The following is a 27,827-nucleotide window of genomic DNA, read 5'->3' as shown; positions in this document are numbered from 1 at the left end:
GCCTGGAGCCACATGGGATTTTTTCTGAAAGCATAACTTTTGTAAATGTTAGCATTGTTCAAGCCATATCAAGACCATGTGCTGTGGGCAAAACAGGTCCATCCATGACTATGTTCAGTTGTTTACATACAATAGCTGCGTGCAGAAGACTCCGTGATCTGAGGCCGGCTATATAAGGCATACTACCCTCAGTCAGTCATGCCTATCCACATAACTGCAGAATTGACCACATAGACGCGTTGCTATAATTGTAGTTTTTTTTTTTAATGAGTACGAGCTTTGGGTTAAAATGCAATGTCCTCACGTATTGGATTTCGACTCTACCCACTCTGGTTGATTACCACTATGCTCTTAAGTGTGAACACTAACAGTTTCAAGTCATCACAGTGACATCCAAGGTGTCTTGCAGTTATTTTCAGTGATGATGGCGGTTGTTTTCAATGACGATTGCATAAAATGCATCACAAATTGTACAAACATCGATATCCCTCCATTAAAACTGCAATCAGTTCTAAAAACGTGTAAAAGCCAGTAGCTTCACATTTAAGAGTCCTTTGACAAAACGTCTTCAGAACAGTTTCCAGAAGTGAAACTAAAATATTACACCACATAATACGCCAAACATTTGCATTGGTAATTCCAACGACTGGTTATCAGTTACAAGTATTTCATAAGTGAATACAGTCCAATGGCTAATTTATTCTCTTTTTTTTTCTCATATTTCCCCCAGCTCTCTTCGCGACCACGTGACGGGCCTCTGCCTACTCAAATATCTGTCGCGCCTGCGTGAGGTGGGAGGAGCCACCGAGGAAATAGAAAAACTGAATGCGTACAGTGTGGTTTAGTTAGCAAACCTTAGTGTTGTTAGTTCGTCTTAACGCGGAGAAGCTGTAGGAACACGCCAGATCCTCCGAGAAAGAAGCAAACGGTTTATAGCAGACGTTTTCTCCCCATCGTTTTCCCTTTTTTGTTTGTTCAACTTTTTATTTTCTCAACGCTTTTTTTGTGAGACAGCGACAGCTAAGCTACGTTTTTTTAATCCAGAGGGTGTCCGATTTCCCCTCCCTACAAGAGGCATTGCGATGCCCTCTGATTTCATATCCCTGCTCAGCGCTGATTTCGACCTCAATTCACCCAAATCTCTCTATTCTAAAGGTAAAACTGCCGTTGTCATTATACCAGATGTGTGGCTTCTTGTGTGTTTTAGCTGTGATCTGTGTCTTGTCTAGTTAGTGCATGGTCTGGCTCCTAATGTGTAGCTATAGCGCTGGCTGTGTCATTCCGTGCGGTGTGTGTGTGTGTGCGTGGAGGCGTGTTTTGTTTTCCTTGGCCATGGTGTCAGTGAAGCTTGTGCGCGGTGCACATCTCATCTCCGTCACGGCCACGTTTAAAAAATTTTCCCCACCCTCCTCTAATAATTCTGGCTAGCTTGCTAACTAGGTCATTTATTTAGCTGTCTCCTTTTCAGTGCAATTCTGTAAAAAGTTAGCGAAACTAGAATTTGGGGATAGTTTGTTTTGCTACACTGACTACCTAACGTTAGCTCACTAGCTAAGATTTTGTGCATTTTTTGGGGAATGGATTTCAGGTCTCCTGTGAAGAGTTTCTGAAACTGCTTAATTTAGCTTTTTAGTTAGCTTTAGGTAGCTTGGTAACAAGGTAGTGCCTGAGTAGCTTAAGTAGTGGTCTAACTAAAATAATCACTTCGGGGGAAGTTGGAAAAGGAAAGGTGGCCAGCTAGCTAGCTAACGCTAGTTTACAATTGTCAAGCCTCAACTGTCACGACGTCTAGTTGGCTAGATAACCTTAGCTACTTTGCCAGATTGTTTAATTAAACCAGCTAGCTAGCTGCGCAGTTATTTAGGGAAGGCTGGTCAGAGCTGAGGATGAATTTTTCAACAAAAATTGAACTGAATATTTCTTGCCATATTTTCAAACATATATTAATTTGGATGAGCAATACTGCAAACCCAGGCTGCAGCACAAAACTAATAGTTACGCATGGCGTAGTCATTAGGTTAAATGATCTTATATAACAGCAAGGATTTAAAGTTGTCTGATACGTCGGACGCCCGCCCTCTCACTTTCGGCCGTGGACGGCGCACTCTGCTAGCTTGATCCTTTGAAATCCATGTAGCTAAGCAAGCCAACCAGCTCGCTAGCTATATCAGCTCGTTGACATTTTCCTGTTTCTGAGTTTTAATCGCTGATAGCCAAAACAGTGGAGTGTTGACACTGGGTTATGGAACTAATGCCTTATAGAGCTAACACCTGTAGCCAGTCGAACAGCTTGCCTGTGTAATCTCATGCCTCATGCAGCTAACTTTATTCATTCATATAGAATGTGTTAGTTAATTTGGTGCCCAGTCATCAAACCCGTTTGCTGTATTGATGTGATATGGAATAGAACTGATATCCATTTGAACCCTGGATTGTCAACTGAATGGTGATTGACAAGGGCTGGAAACGTTAGCAATGTATACGTGCTTTTGTCTGTTGGCCGTTGACTCTCGGGAGGCGAAGCATAACAAAAAGTCTGGGGTCACCTTTCTAGACAGACTCCCCCCCAAAGTAGTTGTTTCTGCCAGGCAACCCTATATGCCTCCAAAGATTTTGTTTAAATCAATGACCTGCTGGCAGAGGATTTTTGTGAGTGAGACTGGTATTTCACACCTGTAGTTTAGTTTAATCTTGTTTGGTTTTTTAGGCACAATTTAGTGATGCCTGTTGTATGTTATCTACCAATTTGTGTTACTTGTTTTCGTGTACTAAGTGGAACTAATGATAACAATAAAATCTGATAAAAGCTGATAAAATCTAACCATAAGCTTCAGATGTAGCCCTTTTCCTGCCACGCTTAAACAGCATTGGCCACTGAGTGCTACTTCTGACACACACAGACACACACACACGCACACACAGCTGAAAGAATGGAGATGTCACTCGGGTCGACTGTTGATGTCTGTGCTAAGCTGATTTCAAAGTAGTGAAACTGCTTTGGTCACAGGTCATGTGGTCACGGAAGGAAGGGCTTAAGCTCATTGACTTTGTGCTGGAATTCTGGCAATTCATTCAATAAGGAGAAGTTGTTTGTTTGGTCGGGGCTAGGCCTATAATTTCAACAGAGAGCATCAGTGGAAATACCGAATCTTGCCTAGACGCTGTATTCAGGTCAGTAATATTACACTACTCACAGATTCCTCTTTTAGATGCTTACAAGCTGTGAGTGGATACTGTTGTGTGGGCATGCTTATCAGCCCATTCTGGTGTAGGGGGAGAGAGGGAACTCCACTTACATATTGCCTTATCCAGGGCAACCCACATAGGTTACATTTTTACGTATCTGTTTAAACAGCTGAATATTTGCTGGAGCGTTTTAGGTTCAGAAGGCAAAGTGGCTTCCACCACTCAAGGGTACAACAGCATGGCCCCAGCTGGCAGGCCTTCTCCTTAACTGTGAGTCCAGCTCCACTGTGTCAAACTGCTGCTTCACCACTGCTACGCCTCCTGTGTGTGTGTGTGTGTGTGTGTGTGTGTGTGTGTGTGTGTGTGTGTGTGTGTGTGTGTGTGTGTGTGTGTGTGTTAGGGGTCGGGGGTCAGCACCAAAGCTTGGTCACCCTAAAAGCAGTCTGACCACCAGGCCCCCCAGAAGCAGAGGGTCACACTATGGGGTGGGAAGTGGCACCGTTTCAGCACAGGCATGTGTAGGCCCTGAGATCTCTGAGATCTCGCAGTCTGGGGTCAAGACAGGCGGTTTACCACAAGAACCCAGCAATACTTCTGCGCACCCTTGTGAGAGGAATATGTTTAGCTGAAGTGCAGTGAAGCAACGTGTTTCATAAACATGCAGCACGTTGAAGCTTGTGTTTTTAATTTCAGTTAAATGCATTTCCTCAGTTGTATGCTCGGGCTAATTACGAACTTAAGTCCACAACACTGTGCTGTCATTTGAGACGGGTCTGGCTCACTGTTTCAGATGGTAGTGTTGTAAATGGCCTCTGCGCTCTCAGCAGCAACAGTCCATCTCCGTCATCCCACTCTAAACTCTCACAAAAAGCGCTGCGAGTGAGCGACGTCCAGGCGGTGGGAAAGTAAGTTGTGTGAGTGACATGGTGTTTGAGCACAGCGTCCAGGGAAACAGCTCTTTGTTGCATTTTGAAGGGTGTGTAACCCATTTGCTTGGGATTTGTTTTCAGTTTCCTGCCTGTTTAATGTTTAATGTGTTGTTGTTGTTTTTTTCCAAGAGGCCCAGTTTGTGCAGACCTGTGAGTCTCACTAGGATCTGAAGCTCAGTCGTAGCACAGATTTTGTACATACTGAGTGGATAGTCAGCACAGTGTGCTGGCTCTGGCATTGTTGAAGCTAAAAGTTTCCTGATTTGCTGGCTTGTTTTAATTATTGTTAAAGGGGTGTGGTTTAAAATGAAAAATCCACAGTTGGCACAGGAACACAGACAATACAGGGACCTCTTGTTATCAGCAGGAGCCACCTAGATGGAGGACTGAAGGAAACCAGAAGCTGGATATCTGGTCATTAGAGAATATCTGTGTTTGTGGTGATGATGATCCATGATTTAGGCCTAACTTTTTTGAATGCCGAACAAATGAGCTGTTGTAGTTTCTCACAGGATAAGTTTGAAAGTGAAGCCTATGTCATTGTAATATGACTTAACGGCTAAAATATACTGTGTATCAAACCATAAATTTTCAGGAAAAAAAAAAAAAAAAAAAACATCTGTCACTAGAGCAGGCAAATTGTGAGTCGAGTTTGATTCATCCAGAATATGTAAAGTAACACATTTGCAGTCAGTACAATGTAAATATTTTTGTCTCAGTCAGAAAACTGTTGGTTGAAAATGTGGCTTTAGTCCTCACCACGGTGCTGCATACGCATTACATAAGGAATAATCTTGTGGGTAATCCACAGTACATGAATGCCTGCTCCTGCTGCTCCACTGCTGTTCTCATTGAGGTATTTTTAAACACAGCAATTGTGCCAGTCAGTTAGCAGTTGTCCTCTGTAGCTAGTTATCCAGTTCCATTGCTATTCAGCCAGGGCTTTTTCCCATGCTGTGAACGGAAGAAAGGGGATATTGCAGCAACCGGTTCTCAGCTGGTGTCCCAGGTATGTGTGCAGTCAGAGGGGTGAACGTGGGGATCCCCTGCTTGGCTTGTCGAGCCTGATCTTGTGCTGCTTCCCTGATACCAGCAGAAGTTTGCCCCTCTGCGCGCTTGATATCTTTTCTTTGGAATCCGAGCGTAAATATTTACGCTGGCCGTTTTCGCTGTGGGCGGCACAAGCAAAGCTGGCTTCGAAATGGAATCTCTGTCAGCCGTCCTAACGTTCAGCCCTCTATAGGTAGAGCCCCTTCAATTATGTTTTACAGGGGCAGGTGTGCAAACAACTTAATTATGCTTCATCTGTTGTGCCCCTTAATTTATTTTTTTCTAATTAGCTTCATCTGTTTAAAGAGGGTGGAGAAAATATTTGCCAGCAATAAAAACATCCCTCCCTATGAAGGAAAGAATTTTATTATATTGTGTTTTTTTTTGTGGAAAGAAATCCTTGATTTGTTGCATAGCCGGGAAAATGGAGCGTGGTGGACGTCAAAGTCGAGTTCGATTTTTGAGCAGTTCATTTATCCATCGGAGCAATTCCTTGGAGATTGATTACATTTTCGCGCCGTTTTTTCTTTATTGTGGTCTGGGAGATTGTGCTGTACGTTCCTGTATGAAAGCTAGATAGAATGTGTCTCCCCCGATTATCATTGTTTGTGTATCAATCTGGCTGTTGCCTGTTTGTATTACCGTCAGGCCCGGTCATGGAGAAGGAGATCGAGGAACTGACCTCATGCCATCGGCCCGAAATGATTTCTGCTTTTCTTAGTCTAACTTTATTCACTTGGGTCTGGTCTGTTAGATTTTCTGTTTTCACCTCCATGTTGATCCGTGTTGGTTTCGGAAGGGTCCGTCTGAATGGACAGTGCATGTCAGTGTCACGGTTTTAAATGGAAGGTATGACAGGGCGTGGCAGCGGTAATGCCGTTTGTATTAGGCCTCCCATCTCTTTGGTTTCCAGTTGTGGCCAGGTGTGGCTGCGAAGTCTTTGAAACCCGTCAGGGTCCGCAGTGAAGGGTGCCCGTGAAGAAAGGGGCCATTTCTGTCGGCGGTGCTCATGCGTTTTGGGCTGGCTTTGGTTAGTGGGTCACGCAGACAGGGCCTTTTTTTTTTTTTTTTGCGTTTGACTGCATGGACCGCCCAGCTCTTGTCTGCTTAACTTGAGTGTTTGTGCGGAGTGCTGAAAGGCTACCCAGGGTAATCAGTACACAAATGAGCCATCTGTCACTGTTGCCGTCTGGGGGGAAATTCGGCCAGCCCAGCAACTCTGACGAGGTGGGAGATCGAAACTAAGGGGGTTTTAACAAGGCGCACATAATGAGCATACTTTCCCAGCAAGGGGTTTGAGAAGGGTGGCATTCTTTACATAGTATTCAACTAGGGTCTAGACTTTGGCTGTTTTGAAACTATGATGCATCAACCCTTTGAACATAGCCAAAGGCACTCATTCTTTGTTCTGAATTAATCTGAAGCTTCAAATTCTGGGAGCAATACAAATGAAATATTACATAATATGTACATAAGTCACACAAAATAGTTTGTAAAAATTCAGTGCATTATTGTATTGTTTTTGTCCCAGACATATATTAAAGAACCAATTAATTAGTTGTCGTGTGAAGTAGATGTGCTCATGTTTTCTATGTCGTATGCTGTTCTATGCTTCTCAGTGCAGAGGGCCTTGTGGTTGTTCCTGTGTAGCAGTGTTCTTTGATACTTCCAAAAAGGTTTGTACAATTTTTATGTTTTGTTTCATTTAAAGATTTCTGATGGCTTTGTATCCCCCCATCAAATGGTGGTGTGATGTTATAAAAAGGTATGGAGGTTCTCTATGGAGGTTTGTTTGCCTGTGTTAATTGATTTAAATTTAGAGAGACAAGTGTTTCAGATTGGGTTTTTTCCTTTCTTGGTTTGTTTATTTTTTGCTCCTCTTTTTGGCCTGTTTAGTGATGTTATAAGGTTAGTTTTGTCTGCGTCATTCAACCATGTGTTCCCATTACAGTACAGTAGTGACAATGTAGAGTATGTAATGTAGTTACATTTTTGAGGATTCAGTCTAAATTTGCATATCATTAAATTTGCTTATCAGCTCACCAAGCAACGGAAGGATCATACTGTGGATTATTCTGCTGCCTTCCTGGGATTGTTCCTGATCAACCCCCACTGTCGTTAGATTGTGCTCCTGGACACTGATCCTGGATCAGTGTTCACTCCCTGCACTGAATGTTTGGGGTGGGGATGAGGTCTGGGTCAGCATCCTGCATCAGTTTTTCTGATGTGCTTATCATCTCATAATATCTTAGAAAAGTCGATGTGGCACAGAGGAGGGCGTGAGAGAAGAGAATTCGTGAGAGAGGTTTCCCGTTTCCTGTAAGTGACGTCTGGCTCTCATCGGGACATATGGTGCCCCAAAAATTCAGGCAGGGATGCACGACATTCCCAGGCTGTCAGCCACATGCCCGTCTCAGTGCTAAGGAGAACTGTCAGTATGGAGCAGATGTTCTAGTGCACGGTGTGTTCATGTGCTACCGACCCCACACAAAAAGGCAGGTCCGTCAGATTTTTATTTTTCGGTCACATTTTTCTGTCTTCTGATCGGATCTCATGAGCGTGGTGTTGTATTGGGGACCGCATACCACATTTCGGTGGCAGCCAGCGCTAGTTTCTCAAGGTACAGAGATGCCGAAGGATCGGCGTCAGAGGTGAAAGCCAGCACGCTGTGGTGGCGGAAAGGGTGACAGCAGCATGTGGGGTGGAAAGAATTTATCACCACGCCGTCCAAGACAAAAGCTGTAATTTTGCCCCGTGAATGTGCTTTTCTTGAGCAACCGACTGTTTACACAATCTTAATCCGAAGGAGTTTGTGAGGGTTCAGAGAGGGCCTTTGTCCGCTTTTTGGAACGGAGGGGGGGCGGCGTGTTCAAGAGGGTGTGCGAGGGCGTGCTTGAGCGCACGTTTGCCTCAACAAGGGGGAAAATTCAGTTAGCTCCCCCCCCCCCCCCCGTCTCCAGACGAGAGTGACACATGGGATGCAAAACCATCACTCTGATACCGAAGGTGATTTACAGTCCCCCCCCCGCAGCCTGGGTGAGGGATTGAGGAGCTGGCGGTCCCGTGATAAATCGAGCGAGAACGCGAGCTTTGCGTTTGTTTGTATTGTGCCGCAGAAGCGATTACCGCCAGTTCCAGTTCGCTCAATTTCTTTCCACCGTTGGGGGCGGAGGGGTACCTAAACAGTCCGCTTCGTTTTAAAGTCATCAGGTTGGGCCACACGATGCGTTGCTCCAAGTATTAAGTGTAGTATAGATTGTCATCCAGGCATTGTTCATTGTCCAGGATTCTTTCCTGTTTGTCCTCACAACTTAGGGCACTCTTTGCAGAGTTTCATGTGCCATGTAAACGACATAAATGACTTGCTTCACGGACGCTTGCCGTAATCGAGTTTGTCTTCGGTTTGTGTTTTTGTGCATGAGAGAGTCATTAAAAGGTGAAAATCGCACCTAGACGCTGCCTCTGAGTCTGAAGGCAATGCCGAATACAGCCCTGCACCGTAATGTGTGAAAACACCTCAACAGCGAGAAGAGGACCGATATGAATTCTGTTATTTTTCTGATTTATTAACTTTGGTGAGAAGAAGTTGGAAGCGCTCTTGGTTTGTGGTGCCCTTGGCTTCCAGCGATGAGCCAACATTTTTACGACCTTTCTCTCTCCCATGTAAACAGTGTAGAAGACAGGCCTCTTTTGTTGAGAGGATGATAGGGGGACCAGTTCTGTAATGACAAGCTCAGACGGTTATTGCAGTGCATTCCACCAACATTAAATCTGATCTATACAGTGTTCAGCCTTGGAGCTAAAGTGATATCTGCTGTTTTTGGAAGTATGTCATATTATAAAAGATACGTTTAATCTCTGGGCAGCGTGGCCATGTTAATACTTGAAACACATAAATCTTCTCCTATCTAGTGCGTTTGTCTTTTTCTATTTAAATTGACCATATAATTACATCTGGCATCTCGTTTTTTGTGAAGCAATGTGAATTCAGACTAGAAAAAAATGTAGCACTTATGCCTACTGTCTATGTGCTCTCATTGAAGTGCTTCATATTTTCTGAAAACTAGTTTGTACAGTCATTTCCTCAATGGGGAAACACAATTAGTCATAGTGAAAATATTTTTTCGTGTCCATGAATGAAGACGTTTGAAAATGCAGCCATACTTACTTTTCCTTGGGGGAAGATCACTGTATAACTAGGATTCAGTCTGTCTTTAATTTCTGTTGTGCCATTTCATTGCTGATTTAGACTCAAACGAGTCTGGCCCTGGCGTGAATTTTGGCAGGAAATGATACAGTAACAGTGTACTTTGTAGTTAAAGAAGACAGCTGCCCTCCTTCCCAATGGCCGCACTCAAGTACGTCATAATGTGCTTTTGCTGGCTTCTGTTTTTCCACATCCAGAAGATGTTCATGCACAACCCGGGGGGGGGGTTTGCGTGCTCAGATGAACTAGTGAGTCATGTGACTCTGTGATGCAGACAGTGCTATGGAGATGGACCTGAGCATGTGGCGTATGCATTTGTTTTTCATTTAATGAATGGAACGTACACTCTCATTAATGACTGGGGGGGTCAGGAGTAGCACAATAACGAAGGTGACTGCAACGGTTCACAGTTTACGGTACCTCATTATTGGCCGCCGAAGGTCTGAAGCCAAGGAGAGGCAGGCCTGGCTTGTTATTAAAAATGCAGGAACCTCATACCTGCTCCATTTAGAAGGAACCTAATTTGCTGAGCACTTCTCATATGTCATTACTCGAGGGGCCGTTCAGAATGGAAATGAAAGCATGTCCCATAAATACATAAACAAGTTTACATTTTACACAATTTACATATATAAGTTTAAGAACGAAAGGAAAAATGTAATAAAAAAAACAGCAGGCTTGAAAAAAGGTTAGTGTTTACATAAATGCTAGAACAATACTTAACCTCTCTCTTCTGCCGTTAGTTGCTCAGATTCGCAAAGGGAAACACTTGTTAAGGTGAGTTATGGCAGGAATGTCAACTGATGTGTGTAGGGCCTTTCCCTGGCTGTGATGATGGGATGATGCCAGCATGATGTCATAATTATTCTTAAGTCAGCAGATGCCATTGAACAGGAAGGATTACCATACAAGTTGTAAACGAAATGCAAATGCAGATGAATAAGCAATGATGGCTCATAACTGACAAAAAAACAGGCCACCAAAGGTCCTCTCTTTCCCCTCCCCTTCCACCCTCGCCCTCCAAAACGCACGTATGGTTGATCATTAACCATTAGATGAGAATCTGGAGAATTGATGTTTAAATTTGTGCATGTGCACTTTGGTAGTATTTACCTGACCTTGTCAAACTTGCTTAAAAACGCTTCCATTGCCTGGTTCTTCTCACATGATCCTGGATCAGTTTCAGCTTTGTGTCACGGTAGTTCGGGTTAGGCTTATGGTTGCGTAAGCTGCTCCTGAACCAGCTCTTGGGGTTGCGGAAAGTTCTCATTACGTCTGTCCGAACCCCCTCATGAATTGCTGAATGTCTTGAGACCTTTGGGACAAATATGGCAGTCTACCAGCAGTTAGGGTAAAAATGCTGGGGTTTGGATCAGTGGCGATTTGTCATTTTCGGTGACCCCCACCCCCGCCCACCTGAATCTCTAAACATGCGCACAGAGGAGTAGGAAGGATTAATGATACCCTTCTTCTTAACCTTTAGGATTAGGGTGGACTTAGAGAGAGGCTTAAATTTAAAAGAAATTAGCTCTTTCATTTACTGTTTCCTAAGCCCACATTCTGCAGTGGCTTCATCTCATGAGAGTGGTTTGTATTGACTGCAGTTTGCTTCATTTCTGCTTCTGGCTACTTTTAAAAAGTGTGCTTGTATGTTTTTTTCCCCTCATTATCATAGCATTCTTGAAAGCAACTTAAAGCAAAATCCATATACTTTGAATCAGTTGTTTTTTCACTTAATGGTCGACTTAGAAGGCAACCTGTTTCCCTCTGTTCCTCTTCAGCTGTTTTGAAAGGCTTGTTGGGGGGGGGGGGGGGGTGTTTGCATCTCGAAAAGGCCGAGTTGCCAGGTAACAGGACATCACAGGCAGAAGTGCGGAGGGAGACTGGCGTAAAAAGAGATACTCAGGTTGTCGGTATCGCCACCGAGCCCTGAGAGGTGACTGACGATGAAAATAACTTGGAGTGAATGCCTGCCTCACGGCCAAGTTCTGCTCAGCTGAATCCACAGGCTTTGGTTTCCCGGCCGAGTCATGTGATCATCTCATTTATTCACGGCATGCTCTTCGCATTATTTTTAAAGACTTTTTTTTTTCCTATGTCACTGACACTTAGCAACATTTGGTCCATTTAAAGAGCACTCGAAATACAGTATCTTAATTCTTTGTGTGTAGGGTGTAGCTGCAAACAGGTATGACATATGGTTTTGCTTTGGCTTTTTGTTAACCCAAGCAGCTAATCCATGAAAGACCACGAGTACTTCTCGGCACTGGCGACTAAAAATCGCAAGGGTAGACGTGCTAGTTAGTACTACGAATGGCATTTTCTATTTTGTTAGGTCTTTGGAGGCTCCAATAACATTCTTTTGTTGCACATAAGGCCGAAAAATTCTAAGCATGGCAGGTATGTTTGAAAGTGTTTCCTGTTTGCATGGTAGTCGGGGGGTTTGATTTAACTTTATTGCCATCCTGTTTTTAAATGTATCAGTAAATCACAGTGTTTGCTCTGTGAGAGGCGTGGCTTCTGTAAGATGTGGTGTTAAATGGTAGTTTTCACTCATTTGGGGTGGAAAAGTGCATTTGCTTCAGCATGCCCTTGCCCGGGCAGTTTGTTTTTCTGGTTTCAGAGGCTGGTGCTTTGTGAAGAGACTGTGACATGTAATCTCTTCTCTGCTACATATCTAAAGCAAAGGTTCCAGCATTAGATGACTTCGGCATGAAAAAAATGTGAATGGAACATTAAGACACCTTTTTTGGTTTAAAGGGGAAGTGTTGGGGAGCTGTTCATAGTGCAGCATTCCTGCATCACAACAAACCGTCCAGTTCTTTACCTGGCTAGATCGGTGTTTCCTTCCTTGGTGGATTATGAAAGTTCTGTTTGCCAACTGTGTCTGTCTTGCTACACTTACTTGGTTTAGCTTTGTACCCAAGGTATTTCCACATGCAGAAGTCCCTCATGAAACACTTGCCGTTTTCTGCCGACGTACCTCACAGGAAATTTGCACAAGATAAAATGTGGCTTTGATATCAGGCGTGACTTTGGGTAAAAACATGAAACATACTGAAACATAATTCAGTCGCCTTCAAATGTGAAATATCAGAATAAAGAGGTCTTTCGTCTATGCTTTTTTTTTTTTTTTTTTTTTTGCTTTTGGTGACATTGACACAGTCATATGTCACCTGTCCCTTCATTTTATGTTCCCGGGCTATGTTGCATCCAGGGAGTGACATTGTCACATACGTCCTTAGAGAGACGAGCCTTGCCTTGACAATTGGGCCGTGGAGAAGGGAGGGCGGTCCGCCCTGGACCCCTCTCAGCAGGGGAATCCGAAGCAGAAGCCCTGTGGCCGCATGCGAGGAAGTGGGTTACTGTGTGCCGCCGTGCCTTCTGCGCTGGTGTGCCACAGTGAGGAGGTGCGACCTGCCACGGGGTCTCTCGTCCAATGAGACGCCCGCTTTCCCACACTGCCAGCCCCCCCCCTTCTGTCACCCACAGCCTGACACTTCTGCAGTCGAGACCGGCAGTTAGAGTTAGAGCTGGTGCTTGTCTCATGTTGTTTACTGATTATCGGAGGTAACTCTGCTTCTCGGTCAGGGTTAGTTCGGCGGGGTGACGGACCGAGGTAGCCCTGTGAATAGTGACAGCGGTCTGTGCCTCTCACATCCCCTCGGCCGCGGGCACCGGCAGTGGCCGCTCTCCCGTTTCCCGGACGTGCCGTTGCTCGGGCAACACGGATCGTGGCCCGCGGTGGTCGGGGAATTCTGTTAAAGTTGGCACTGCGGCTGGCCATTGGCCAATTAGCCGTTTGGGATTGGAGAGGGCTCTGCGCACCCGTTCTGAGAGCCCGTTTCTGTGGCCGGCATGCCTGTGATGTGGTTTAAGGGCTTTAAAGTATCAATATCGCGGGCACACCCTGTCCTCGGTCGCAACGTGGTGCAACACTTCAAACGTTTTCTGTTGACACTGCTTTCATCATATTGTGCTCTGTGTGTGTGTGTGTGTGTGTGTGTGTGTGTCTGTCTGTGTGTGTGTTAGTGAAGGGTGTGAACCAAGGGAAATGTTTGCCAGGGATGTCCAATCTCTCTTCGGAAAGATAGTTGGCGAATGTTTGTGCTTCAGTGACTGCAGCCCTGAAACTTCTAACTGCGAGGTGAACAATGCTCTGTTGACCTCAGCGCAACAGTCTGAAGGACGAGGACCCACCTGACAGGTTCTTAAATATCTGTTTTGCTTGCGGCCCACGGTAACTGCCTCTCAATGAGCTGCTCTGTCTTTACAGAGCGAGTTATGATAAGAATAAACACAAGCGAACTTGCCTGAACCATGAAATCCGATCTGCCCCACCCCCCCCCCACCCCTGTTCCCTGCGTGCTTCAAATTAATCCGTGTTTTAAAATTGCAGGAATGAATCGGATTTTATTTTACAGGCCAGCCCTGGGCCGAAAAACTCTTCTGCGGCACGATCTCGGAGGGTTAATGGTCAACACAAACACAAACTGCGCTAAAAAGGAATCGGCACCCGGACTCGAAATATTAGGCCTGCCTCTCACAATGTTTGCCGGGCACACTCGACTTTGGTTTGACTCAAAAGAGCCAGAATAACACAGAGCCCCGGCTGTACCACCAGCCAGCCTGGAGAGTCTCCCTTTGCGTTAACTCCCACCTTTCGGCAGCCTCCCAGCTCCCCCCCCCCGTGTGTTTGATTATTAGTGCACTGGAGGTCTGTCATTGCCAAACACCGTCACGTGTGTAAGGTGAGACAAATTAGCATTTCCTGCTCAGCCAGCTTCTTAAAATACCACGTTTAAGATTGCGGCCCTGCAACTGCTCTGACTTTTGCTCTGAATCGTTCTCTCACAGACGGAAGACGGGCTTGCAGAACGCCTGAGCAGCGTGTTCTGTGATAAGGCACGGTGTACATCGCTTTTAATAAGCCCCATACATTCCTCTCTCCCCTGGCATCGGTGTTTTTTTTTTTTATTATTGCCGTCCCAGTGGTCCGTTTTTTCATATCCGGTTACGCTTCCAGCCGCCGCAGACAGCGAGCCGAGTGTCATTGTTTTTGATAGCTTCTGTTTGACCGGTACGTGTTAAATATGTAATGTGGGTTTTTTTTTTTTCCTTTCTGAACAGCGGCCTACTGTTCTCGAATATCTTTAGCTGCCCGTCGCAGAAGGTTCTCATTTGAGGAGCACCGTTGCTAAGCGGCTGGCCGCAAGCCTGGCACAGTTGTCTGCTTGGAGATTTTTCAGAGGTGACACAGCCCTGCCAAACAATCCCCATTCAGATGGGCACTGCTGTCTGGATGTCTGCTAGTGGCCACGGATTAACTCTGTAGATGAATCTCTTGTCTCTGGGGTTCTAAGGGCCAGGTGCTCTCTGTGAACAAGAGACAGAGCGAGCAGTCTTTTTTTTTTTTTTTTTTTTTGCTACAGCTACAGCTGAGGGCTGTGTGATCTGCAGCCCTTAAGTGTGAAACTCGGAGGCAGTCGTCGGGATCGTGTACCTTCCGGTGTTTGTCCCCTGGACGGCCTTTTGGAAGTCACCAGTAGTGTTGGGTGTTGGGAGATCTCCAGCAGATCTCAGCCGTCTCGAAGGTTGAGTTCCTGAGGTAGAGGCAGTAGCGGGGCCTGGATACGGGCTCATCTTACCTGATCATATCTCACCTCATCAGAGAGCGAAACCATCACTGCTGGTCAAAAGGTACCTCCATGAACCCCCCCCCCCCCTCACCTGCCAACCCCCCCCCCCCAAATCTTTTCCAGGATTAGCCTCTTTGCTGTCTTCAGTAGCCCTTCTTTGTAGATTAGTTTCTCTCAGTGGGAGAAGATGGGGCTGCTAGTGTAGATGGATGAGACTCTTTCACTGCATTATTTTTACCCAAAGCGTTTGCCCCCTACCTGCGTCACCGCCAGGGTGACACGCACACGCAGCCGGTGTCATCCGAAGATCCGAGCGCCTGATCCAGATTTGTAAGCGTCGTGGCGCAGAGGGATTCTTGTTAAAGCTGTCTGTGTCTCCGTCACGCCCACACGCTGGGGGGGTTAGGGAGACGGTGGCAGATTATCTGGAGTTATTTCAAAAGCTTCGGCAGTGCAGCTATCAGTTTGTGTGTGTGGGTGTGGCGGGGGTATGGGGGTGGGGGAGACAATGCGGCAGCCGTAGCGATTGCACAATTTTGATTTCCTGTGGTTTCATTCCTTTCCCCTGCGTTACCTGTGATTGCTCAAAGTGGGATTTAGGCATGGTCCATTGTTTTGGATTCTTAAGAAACTTTTTTACTCAATACTGGTCAAATCATTTCAGCATGGCCCTTTGCGGCTAGTGGTGTATTTTACAAAGGCAAAACCATGAAATGCTATTTCTCTGTTAGACGTTTGCAGTTGCGCTTAAGGCCGGTTGAATTGCTGATGTCACTGCTTTGATAACGCAAGCATTCTTCTGGGCATTTCTAATTAATCAGCAGCAGACACACTAAAGCCTTAATTAGATTGCAGACCGAATCCTCTTATGTGATTAGCATACTCAAGGTGTGGTCCGGAGTGACACTGGAGGACGTGCCTGAAAAGCGTCCGCAAGGGGGGGGAGACGCGGCCGGGCGAAGGCGAAGATGGGCCCAGTGCAGCTGTGCCAGTGGAGGAAAGCAGTGCGATAAAGAACTCCTGAAATGTAGATGGGAATGTGATGGACACACATACACACACACACACACACACACACACACACACACGCACGCACACGCGCGCACCGGGCGATGAGGAATCGCATAAAGAAATCTGCTGATCTGTAGAGATACTTAACCAGCACGTTTTTTTTCTCACCCTGCTCCGCTCGCTACACTCTTATGCAAGAATGCTTCAGGGCAAAAATAGCGCTCCCTGTTATGAGTTATTAAGGCCAATTATTTTTATCAGCCCAATCCAACTTACTTATCACTAAAGTCAACAAGCGCTTATATTGTATCAAGGGTAAAATCCACGAGTATATCAAAGAAGTAGTTTGACTCCTGTTGCCATTTTTGAACCATCTGAACTTAATTGATAACATTACTGAAATGTCTGAAAATGACTAATGACTCGTGAATTTTACGAATACTAGTTTGCTTTGACTGACTGTGATGATAGGTGGTATTTTGTGGCTTGCTGTGAAAGTGGCCCTGTCTTTTACTGATGCTCGCTGTAAACAGGTGTGACATTAAGTGCTCAGTTTCAAACCCTCATGTGTACATTTTTTTTCACTGAGGGAGGCAAAAACATGACCTTTTCCCTCTTTATATTCTTAGCCGAGCCTTTATGAATTAGCTCTTATTTCAGCTTTGAAGGTACAGCACTTTGCCCTCCGCTCTGCTGGAGCCGGGAGCCGTAAGAATCGGTGTCGCAGCCGGCGCAGCTGGGTAGGTGCGGACAGACTGGAGGCCCGCTGGTGCTCGGAGCACGATTTCCCACATGCTCTAGAAATACCTGTCGGGGGAGACTGAGTACCTTGCGAAATGACATCCCTGTGCTAATGGAGAAGGGTGGGGAGGGGGGCGCGGGGGGTGGTGGGGGTGTTGGGAACCGATTGCATGATTTGTGTGACATGAAGAGGCGAAGCGTCACACGTAAGAGGGTGTCGCTCGTTCGCTCGCCCCCCGGGCGTTGTTCCTCGTCGCTCCTGCACTTGGGGGGCGTCCCAAGTGGCAGCAGGCACAGGTCGGAAAGACCTGCTCGAACCCGCGTTTGCTGGCCCGCTGCCCCCTGCGTGCGTCCCGTGTGTGTGTGTGTGTGCGTGTGTGTGTGTGTGTGTGTTCGTGTGCGCGCTCAGATCTCCGGCTCGGACAAATGCCCTGAATCCCACAGAGCGCTAAGGTCGCGCATTCATCTCGGCCCCGGGGGGGCGTGGCTGATTGACACTCCTGTTAGCTGAATACACAAGCAGAGTGGAGGACATCTTTGAACTATGAACTGTGGTTAACTGCACGCCGGGGCAGACATTGGGCCCTTGGGATTGCAGTGTACATTCCGACCCCATTATTTTCTCTCGCAAACAGTATTCAAAAGGAAAAGTCTTAAATGGAAACGGGGTCAGTGTTTTCTGGCGTGGGGCTCGTCACTGGCACCATGTGTCTGTTTGTTTGCGGTTATCCACCTTATCAGATTTCTTGGAAACGCTGTGTACCCTGTGGCTTTTTAGCTGAGGTTCTTCAGTGCTTGAGAGTTTTTGCATTACTCTTGTGGAGTGGGTGGGGACAATATATAACCCATATCAAGATCGATGTGAAGTGCTTTCACTGGCTCAGGAGAGACGTCATGGTTTGGAAGAACCAAGCTGATATATTCTCAGTGAGCTAGGGAAATGGGGTCATGGCTGGTTGCTAAATTTATGTCTAGGTACTTTGTGATAATTTGTGGATGTTGTATAGAATGTTACATATTATCACTGTGCTAATTAGTCTTATTTGTAGGTGTATTGGATTATATACACAAATGTTTGAGCCTACAAAATAGCCAGATTATCTTCTAAATACTACATTTTAAGTGTCATAACTTTCACGCTGAATTCAGTTCCGTAGAGAGAAGTCAGATGTGTGTCACTGATATTCTTGAAAACATATGTGACATCTGTAGCTTTAATGATCAATTATGTTGTGACATTATCATTAACAATTCTAAGCTTTTCATACAAGTTATATGTTAATGACGCAACATAGTTATTGTTAAACTCAACTTTTGTTGTTTCATGGTCATTTCAGTTGGCTTGGTTCAGCAGCGGGGGGTGATCTAGTGCTCTTCAGGTCAATGCTGGCTCAGGCAGAGTGAAAGCTGCAGAATCTTGTGACCCATCAAAACAGTGCCATGAATTCAAGATTGTTGGCTGGCTTTCATTTTTCAGAGTATCCACACATAAGATAAAATGACCCAGGCCAGCTTGAGTCTGAAAGCAGACAGATCCCAAGACTGAAAAATGTGTTGGCGTTAAAAACTTTGCCCTCTGGATCTTGGTGATCTTGGTTAACACGTGTAATAAGTTGTAAAAGAGGGTTATAATGTTTCTTCCTTTGCCACCGCTGCATGGGATAAATTGCGAATAACAGGAAGCACGTGCTGCAGATCTTGGAATGAAATGAAAGACTCCACGTCCTCCCCCTTCCAACCCAGACCTCATTTTACAGAGTTGACTGTTCTCTCAAACATCATTTGTAGGTTGTGTTCAGTACTTGCCCTCAGCAACCAATACAAGACCGCTCTTCCAGTTGACCCTGACAGCAGTCATTTGGAAATGAGCTGAAACTGATCTAGGGTCATTGTTACAGATGTAGAAACTCTATGGTTGTGTGTTGTAGATTTGTGTACTGGGATTGCTGATGCCAGCCCTTTGATATTAGTTGCTGGGAATAGTTGGTAAAATGGCAAACGTTTTCAGCCTTAAACTTTGCATTCCGAGGTTTCCGGTCATGCGTCTTAAGTGTCGGTTAAACTGTTTTGAAGAGCACAGTGTCCTTATCAGGCTATATCATGCATTATGACCACAGATGTTCAGCTCTCTGTGGAAGGTGGTTAATATAATCAAATTGTCCACTTCACTGCACCCTTCCCTTCATCATTCCGCTTCTAAAAATTTGCGTAGTTTGGAATATAATTAAGAAAGTTATGCACTTCTCTGCTGAGTCACATTCAGGGATGTTGTGGTGGGGCTGGGGTTGATTGTTGTTGCTTTCTTCCAGAGAAACGCGTCTGGATTCCATCCTGACTCCCATGTGGCGGCTGTATTTTTGAGGAACGGCCTGTGTGCTCGTACACAACGACCGCGTTCCATTTCTCCAAATATTCAAAACATATTCAAAACACTGGGATGATTTGCATTGAGGGTTGTTTTCACCCAGGCTTGCCCCGATCATCGGTCAAGCCTCCTGCAACTGTATCCAGAGAGAGGCTGTCAGAGGAGGGCAATGCCAGGCATGCTGGGGCATTAAAAGTGATTGTAAAAAAAAAAAAAAAAAAAAGGAAAAGTGTCAGAGATTTTCTTGTAAACCTGACTCTACCGGAAATGGGGAAGCCTGCATAAGACAGGAGTTTTGCAAAGGTGTGAAAATAAAATAAGAATGGGAATTTGCAGAAGTCTTCAGACACACTTAGCATATAATGAATAATCTTTTGTTGTTGTCTCTTTACATATTTAATGATTACATTTTTAAATATGGAGTGCTTTTAGAGGGAAACAATACAGTCAAACTCAATTGTCCTACCTTTTTTAAAATACAGGCTCTGTTATTGATTTTTGTAGTCGATGTCAGCTCTGCATATGACTACAGCCTATTCATTTTGAACCTTAATAATGCAATGGTAGCCTTAAGTCTCACGGGCGCTGTTCGGTGAAAAACTTGGTGTGTACTAATGTTTCCTCTCTCTTCACTTTAATATTCTGTTTTTCCCTGGGTCTCGCCACCTCTTGGGGGGTGGGGGTGGGGGCGGGGGGACGGGAGAATAACGGGCAGCCGCACGTCTCCAGTTATCCTTGAGCTCACAAAGACGCGTCAAATGCTGCATCCTGCACGCCCACAGAAGTGCCACAATAGCGGTCATTGTGCCCGGCGACTCCAGCCAAGCGTTCCTATTCTCCGTGCCTTAGAGTCAGTGTAGAGCAAAACAAACAAACCGAAAGGAGTCCATTGTGATGCCTCTGTGTTACATATTTCAGTCCTCGGACGGCAAATTAAAAATACACATAGCACAAGCCGAAGAACGTCGAAAGAGGAGTCGTCAGATTTCTTGTTAAGAATCTTGTTTTATTTTTCTCCCGTCGAACGCTGGCATGGGGAAGGAGGTGCCAGTGGTGTGAGAGCTTGTGTGCGCTGAGTTGAAAATGGCTGTAGTGAGGGTGTGTTTACAATCAAAACAGCCATGCAAATGACTGTGAAATAGACTGCTCTGCACATATATGTCACAACATGTTAAGATTATTAGCATGTTACATCTCGCAGTCACCCCGTTGGCGTGTGCTGTTTATATAAACCTCGCTGAGTCATGGCCGCACACTATGTAACCTGTGTAAAAGCTCCTTTCAACGGAGGCCAGTCCAGGGACACAGAATCAGGGTTTCAAGCAGGAACGTTTTTTTTTTCTCCTTTCAGAGGCAGAGGCCCTGCTCTGATATCCACAGCCACAGCATGTATTTCTGGTTTGTTTTTCGTTTTGATAATAATTACCTGCCGTAATGACCTGTTGCCATGAAAACAAGCCCCCCCCCCACCCCTCGGGGGGGGGGGGAGAGGTGGGAGTAGACTGGAGTATTTGTGTTTCCTTTCAAGCTGTTAAAGCCCTCGCTGTGCGAGGGATGTGTCCCCAGGGACAGGGATCGAATTCCGCGGAGAGGCGTGTCATTAAACATTCATCGGCCCCGGCGGCCCCGCGGTGGAGTGAGTGCCCGCCCGACACAGTCCGTCAAAGTAGCGCGCCAAAGAGCAGGTCGAAGAGCAGACGCGTTTTCTGCCCCTCAGAGAACGCGCAGGGTTTCGCTTCACAGGTAGGGACACGACGGCTTTTCGCTGGAGCGCGAAGTGCCCAGTTTCTGAGGTTGAGAAATGCAGGCCTGCCATGTGCGGGCTTTGTGGGGGCTCAGTGAATCCGTTCTCCGTGCTCCTTTCTAAGTCTGTGCTGAAATGCTTGTTCATTTGAGATGGAGTGGGCTGGGGCTGCAGTTGCCAGTGAGGGAAAGTACATCCTGCATAGTTGGAGTGTCTCTACTGATACCCGTTCCACGGTACCTGGCAGCAACATGGTGTGGCAGCCAGCATTTTTCCGTCACCTGTTCCGCCGTTTCCAAACCCGGCTGGAAAACCGCTGCGGGTGACGTCAGCGGTGATGTCACCCTGCCCTGGGGTGGTGGGTGATAAGGGTTGATGACGGGTGTGGCAACATGGGAACGGTCACAGGAGCGCGTGTGTCACCATCGTATCGATGACAGGCCCGGTGCCGTCTGAAGCCCGGGCGCTGACATGCCCGACCTGGTCACGATCCAGTTTCGCGGTTTGACACCGGAGCTGGCGTTGACGCATCGGTAGTAGATACACCCTCCAGTGTTTGAAGCGGAAACATTCTATAAGTAAAGCTCAGACACCACCCAGTCACTGTGATGTTAGCGGGAGCGATGTGATTGATCAAAAATGAACCATGTGAATGATTAAGATATTTACTGTGAGGGGAAAAATGTGTTTAATGAACTTAATACCTATGATTTAACATACTGGATATTAACTGCAGCTAGCTGAAATGAACTTCAAGCTGAATAATTTGAAATGGATCTCTGTATTTTTATGATGATATTAGTAACAAACTGTGACATGGTGTTTTTTATCATTGTCATTTTATGCTGTATGTATGATCTTTTTTCCCAAAGCAGTCTGTCAGGATTTGAAGCTGTAGTCCATTGCCTGACCATTTCCAGGTCAAAGGTGAAATGGCCAGCAGAATGGCCAGCAGTACAAAATGGCCGAAGAGCATCATGTGCTTTTATTGTGGCCTGCCTCTATTTATGTCTGCGGTATTGATCAAAACGCCAATTTGTTTCAACCATTAGCACTACATCTGTCCCACACCTTGTGACAGCAGACTAAAGTGTTTCATCCATTAAATACATTTTTTCCCCTGAAGAAAGAGTGAGGTTTTCTGAGAAGATCTGTTATTTCATGAGACATTATCTGCCTTGTTGTGGCTCTCCCAGTTCTGAAAAAGGATGGCAACCTTCTCACTGTGGGTATTGATACAAAAAGGGTACCAGTGCTTGCTCGCAGGTTCAGAAAGGTGCATGAAAACAGGTAGCTCAATAAGGACAAAAGGTTTAGCTGTATTTTGAGGACAATGGAGGTGGAAGAGTAGAAAAATTTCATTATTAAAACTGACCTGTTTGGGCTAGAAGCGTTCGTCTGGGCCGTGTTGGCTTTGGGCGAGAAATGGGCATGGTTATTCAGAAGGATCGCAGCTGTGTGTCCATGTACGCATGTCTTTTTTTTTTTTATAAACGTGCTTTTTTTGTATGGATGTTCTTTTGCTTTGATTCTTGTGTTTTTAGGCCATCGCATTACAAGCCCCGGTGGTGTTTTTTTTTCCTCCCAGTGTTTTGCTTAGATTTTATGAGTGAAATTCTTTTCTCCGTCTGTTTGTGTAGAGGATATTATTTACATAGTATGCAAGTTAAAAACAAACACTGCAGCCAGAGTCTAGACTTCCCCATGGCCCCTCAGAAACCTTAAATCATGTTTAACTTTGGAACGAAGCTGACATAACGATCTGTAATCATTTACGCCATGTCAAGGTCATTGACCACCTCTCATTCCAGACCAGCACAATGCTATATCTGGAGAAATGGAGGGGGGTGAAGTACAAAGACAATGGGCAGTTTGTGGATCGGGGTTAGGTTGTTGGCTACTTGTGAGTGGTTGCGTAGCGCTGTCTGTGATTACAGCTGTCATTTGGACTTTATCAGCTTTTCCGTATAAAATATGGTATGGAAAAGGTTACCTGCGAACTGGCCTGAAAGGGGTGCAAAGTTGTGGTAAAAAGCACCAGTAGTCCACCAATAGTGGAAGGCGCCAGCCATATGCAAACTGCCTCTGAGTAGTTCCCATTGCCGGTTGCCATGACCCGAGTTGGTAGGAAGCCTTTAGCGTTATGGCAGGCTTTTCTTTTCTACTAGCGGTGGCCGTCGCCGTCCCCGTTTTTCCGTTTTCTTCTCGTAAAGGCCGGAAAACAGGAGGTGTGGAGGGAGACTGACCACAGGAGTGCCTCTCTGTCTCTCTCTGTGTGACTGCCTCTTCCTCACAGCGGCTCCTCCCCCGTTTCACGATCCCTTTGTGGCGGGCCTAACCTGCCTGGCCGGTCGGCAGAAAAGGAGAAGGCCTCAGCGACACAGTGAACTGGAGGAGGAAGGGAGGAGTTACCTGGCCCTCAGCCAGGTAGGGAGGGGGGGGGGGGGGGGGAAATATGCCACGCCCCAGATGCAAGGGCTAGTAGGAGCAAGCCACAAGAGGAATGTCAGGGAGATGCATGGGAGTGTGAGTGTTGTCTTTTAGGTGGTGAGTCCTTTCTCCTCCTTCCTCGCTTTTAGCAGCAGTTACTTTCATGGAGTTTAGGCACAGCGCACTTTTACCGTGTTTGTGGAGGGCATTTGAATACATTTTTAAAGTTTTTTTTTTTTTTTTTAACGCCACCGATAGCGGACATGAAAGTTATGTGATCACCTCCCCCCACCGTGTATTTGTCTGTCTGTCAACATGATAGCTGAACATGTAATGGCTGAATTTGGATGAAATGACTGGCTTAGACAAGAAGAAATTTGTTAGATTTTGGGGTTGCTATGACAAATGTTATTAAAGTGGCAGAGGGGTGGACTTAAGTGAGTGCCACTCACATGTCTGTGGCCCTGTAATGACTGGACTCTCCACTGGAAATCCAGTTCCGTGTCGGTCTTCACTTGGTTGGCTTTGATACACTGCACTCTCCTGCAGTAGGACATACTTCTTGCATCGGTGAACCTGTGTATATTTCAGATGTATTTCATTCCTGGAATTGTTATGGTTCTTCTGCGTTCTGTGCGGGAAACGCTTTGGTATTTTCCCCATGTGTTTGATGTGTGCCTCATATGTCAAACAGATGGAATCAAACCACTTTTTTACAGAAGGTGGGAACCCTGAGATGGAATACCTTGACCGTAACCAAATCTCAGTATCAAGTAAAACAATTCAATCAAACGATTTGAGAACAAGTTTTTCTGAAAGAAAAAAAAAAAAGACCTTCGCAAACCCTGTATGTTTAGACACAGGATACCCTGGAGCTAAGCTGGACTTTAAAGGGTCGAATTGCTAGCTCCACAGCCTAAACAAAGGCAACTGGGCTGAAGTGTCTTGTTTGTTTGTTTTTTTTTCTTTCCTTATTGAATTTAATGACATGTACCTTTGTGTTTTCCCCCTTCTTTGCGAGAGACGTTAGCGTGTTCCGCGGTGAAAAGCAAGCACTGTGCCATGTTTTTCGGGGAGGGGAAAGGGCCTCAGCAGAGCTCGGGGCGCTGGCCACGTAGGGGCCGCTGCCTGTGGAAACGGTGCGAACAGGGCCAGCCTCTCATTGGCCAGCCCCCTGCTTCCCGGGCCCGGCGCGCATATTTCTCTGTCTGTGCGGTTGCCGATCTGTTTACTGGAAGGGCCCCCGCGCCCGCCAGCCGCACGTGTTCCCGCACGTGCACGGCCCCCAGAGGAAGGGACCTGGAGGAGGAGGGGGGAGGATGGGGGGGGGACGGGGGAGAGAAAGAGAGGCACGTTTCTTTTTTTGAAAAGATTAGCGTTTCCAAAACCCCGGAGCCCCTCTAACGCAGAAAACGAGGGAAGTGGGGTTATTTGGGAAACCCTCTCCTGTCGCAAGGGGAAGAGCTATCAGCTCGGAGATCTGCGCGAGGGTAGTGTTGAAAGTGTGACCTGGTGCGCGAGGCGTTTACGGTAAGCGGCGCGAGTGGGAGGCCCTGGTGCGGCTGTAAACAGCAGCCCGGTCTCGGGGGCGTCCGTGGCGTCGTCTCTCTTCGCCAGCCGGCGGGAACAATGGGCCGGCCCTGCGTCGCCTGGCCTCGGGACCAGCTGCAAGCAATCAGAGCCGGCAGCTGGCAGAGAGTCAGGCTGGCGTGGTGGCCGCAGCCAGCTCGCAGCACAGCGTGGGGATGAACCGGGATGGTAGTGAAAGAAGGGGGGGGTTGTGGGCCTGTGGGCCCTTTAACTCCCCCTCCTTCATGTCTCAGTCGTCCAGAGGGGGAGCTGCAGAGAAATTTTCCCTCTAAATCCTGCCCCCTCTTTCTTGTAATCTGATCTTACAAGGTACGTAATGTAGGCGAAGCCAGAGCATCTGCCCTGACTTGAACCGATGATAATTTTGCCTGCAAACTTTGTTTTTGGGATTTCACCAGCGATTTTTTAATGGCTGAAATGCCTGCTCCCAGTAAAATGAAGAGGCTCGCAGTCGTTAGAGCACTTTTAGTGTTCGACTAGTTTTGATGGAAGGGGTCTGTAATGATCCTTCATGGTTCTGCACTGCGATGGACAGCAACAAACTGCCACTTTGGTGCACCGTGACAACGGCGTAGTCGCACGCATACAGAGATTAGTAAGTGAGGAATGCGTAATAAAAAGATCCGCAACGCTCCGTGTTCCAAAACACACAAAACACGAGGGCACCGGAGTCCAGAGAGGGTGAGGAGCTGGCCCTCTTTCTCAGGAGCTTCTGGTGAGGTTCTCCAGCCTTCGGGTGCAACTGAGGCATTAGAGTCTGGCTTTAATTAGGCGCTGCTTCTGAGGTTCCCCCGATGGATGGCCGCGGTGGCCGCATGACGCGAATCCGCCAGCGTGGTCGCGGCCGTGGTCTGGGTGACGCGGCTTGGCGACGAGCGAGCCCACCCCGTCCCAGTCGGCCCCGCCCCTCCTCGCTCTCACAGCACGGCGTCCCAGCATGCCAAACATGGCTACAGGGCATTGTGCTCTCGTTTCCCCAAAATAACTCCCTGCCCTCTGACAAGGGGACTGGCGAGGGGTGGGCGTCCCCCTGGCACCGGAGTGGCAGCAGTTAGATCATGGAGACACGGCTGGCATCCGGGCTGCGGCCTTATTTATCCCGGCTCCTTGTTTTAAGCCCTGGTGAAACCGTCAGAATGTTTTCCAGACCCAGGGCCAGGCAGGACAATGGTCACCCCCAGTGCTGCGGCACAGGCTGCGGGGCTATATATAGAGCGGAGATGGGCAAGATTTATGAAGGCCCCTTTTGTTCCGGGGGTTTAATATCGGCCATATGCTTGTTTGAGTGAAATTTAAAAAAAAAAAAAATCAAATGTTTGTTTTGCAAACTGCTTGCTTTTCCAGCTGTTTTTTTTTTTTTTTTTTTTAATTTTTTTATTTCAGCGCATGAATTGTGTCCATTTAGAGTTTCCAGGTAAGTGGCCTCTCCCTGTGCAAACTGGGAAGGGGCCAAAGGAAACGGCGTTGCGTGGGAGCTGAAAGACCCCAGCGAAGGGGAACCGCGGAGTGCAGCAGGGTTTGCCGGCCGCCGTGCCGAAATGCTGCTGCTCGTCCGAGCGCTCTTCCCCTCTGCCGCCCGAGAACGCCGACCACCGCCTGGAAGCCTTTGCAAAAAGACATTAATCCTGACCCCCCCCCCATCTCTCTCCCTCTCCCATTCCCTTTCTCCACAGAGTCAGTCTATGACCTTCTTCCCAAAGAGCTGCAGCTGCCATCCTCCTCTGAGAACAACACAGCAGCCATGAGTCAGAAGAGTGGCGGAGAGGCAGGCCCCCCTCCTCCAGCGGCCCTCGCTTCGGGTAAGCCTCCGTCTCCCCCTTTTTTTTTTTTTCCTCCGCGTGTGTGCGTGTGTGTGTGTGTGTGTGTGTGCGCGTGCGTGTGTGTTTTTTTCCCCCCCTCTGCCTCTGTAGCTCATAGGGAACAGTGAGCAGTGCTGGAAATGGTTCCATCCTGTTTCCTCCCTTCTTTAGGCTACCTGCAAGACCTTCCAGCTAGGATAGCTCCTCAGATCTGGCCTGTACCTGAGCGCAGAAAGGCTAGCAAAGCTAACATCAACATTACACAAGTGTGAATACACCGTGCATACATGGAAATATATGTTCATATATATTTCTAAATGACTGAATATCAATCAGGAGGCTGCGTGCAGTGAGTGATTCTGCTCCTGCCTTTTCCTCTCCTTCTCCTCAGTCCTGCATGAATACAGTGTACACCTGGCCATTGGGTCATTTACCCATTTATGAGGAAAATAATGAAAACAAATACACTTTGCTATCAGTTCTGTTGATGAGCAGTGTTACCAGGTGTGTATTTTTCTTTATCTTGTCTTTATTTTGGGTTATGTCATTTCTCCACAGTGAATACTACAGGCCAATGGCTGGTCAAGTGAGCACCCTATGTGTGCCTGACTGTTCATGAGTTTCCTGTTTAGCCTTGGTCAGGATGGTCGAAGCTCCAAAGCAAATAAAGCAGCAACCATCTCTAGGAAGCCCCTTTTTAACTTCTATTAAGGCGGCTTGACTGAGTGTGGTACATAGGAGACACTGGGTTCATGCTTTTAATATGTTTCAGTACAGCAGAAATGAAAGCATGTGTATATGTGTATTTCACCATGAGCACACGATCTGAAGGCGGATCAGAGGCAGGGACCAGGTATTCAGAGTAGGACAGAACAGAGATGTACAAACAGTGTTCACATCAGGGCATTGATCGTAACAAAAGAACAAACCTGCATCTGCATTTTCTACATTTTCTGCATTTTAACGCACCTGCACCCAGGTGACGATTTTAGCTTTAGCGCGTTAGCTTTTGTAAAGAGCAGAAGGAGAAGCCCACGTCTCTCGGTCTGATCCCTGATGCGAACACTGTGCCTTGCAGTTGGAGTCTAAGGAAACCATTTTCCTCTTGGAACAATTTCTTCCTGCACGGAGTCCAC

At 46.7% G+C, this 27,827-nt stretch overlaps 1 protein-coding gene across 1 annotated transcript in view; it reads left to right on the top strand.

Annotated features, from left to right (window-relative positions):
- The first annotated feature begins 814 nt into the window (after positions 1-814).
- The window catches only part of LOC118787935 (nuclear factor of activated T-cells 5-like), a 56,155-nt gene continuing 29,142 nt past the window's right edge, over positions 815-27,827 (top strand). Inside the window, 2 exon segments of the mRNA XM_036543712.1 lie at positions 815-1,155; positions 26,566-26,691. Of these exon segments, the coding sequence (XP_036399605.1) occupies positions 1,083-1,155; positions 26,566-26,691 (199 nt within the window). The 5' untranslated portion in view covers positions 815-1,082.

Source organism: Megalops cyprinoides, chromosome 13 (genome assembly GCF_013368585.1).
Source record: "Megalops cyprinoides isolate fMegCyp1 chromosome 13, fMegCyp1.pri, whole genome shotgun sequence".
NCBI classification, from domain to species: domain Eukaryota; kingdom Metazoa; phylum Chordata; class Actinopteri; order Elopiformes; family Megalopidae; genus Megalops; species Megalops cyprinoides.
This window is presented reverse-complemented; position numbering and strand designations above follow the sequence as displayed.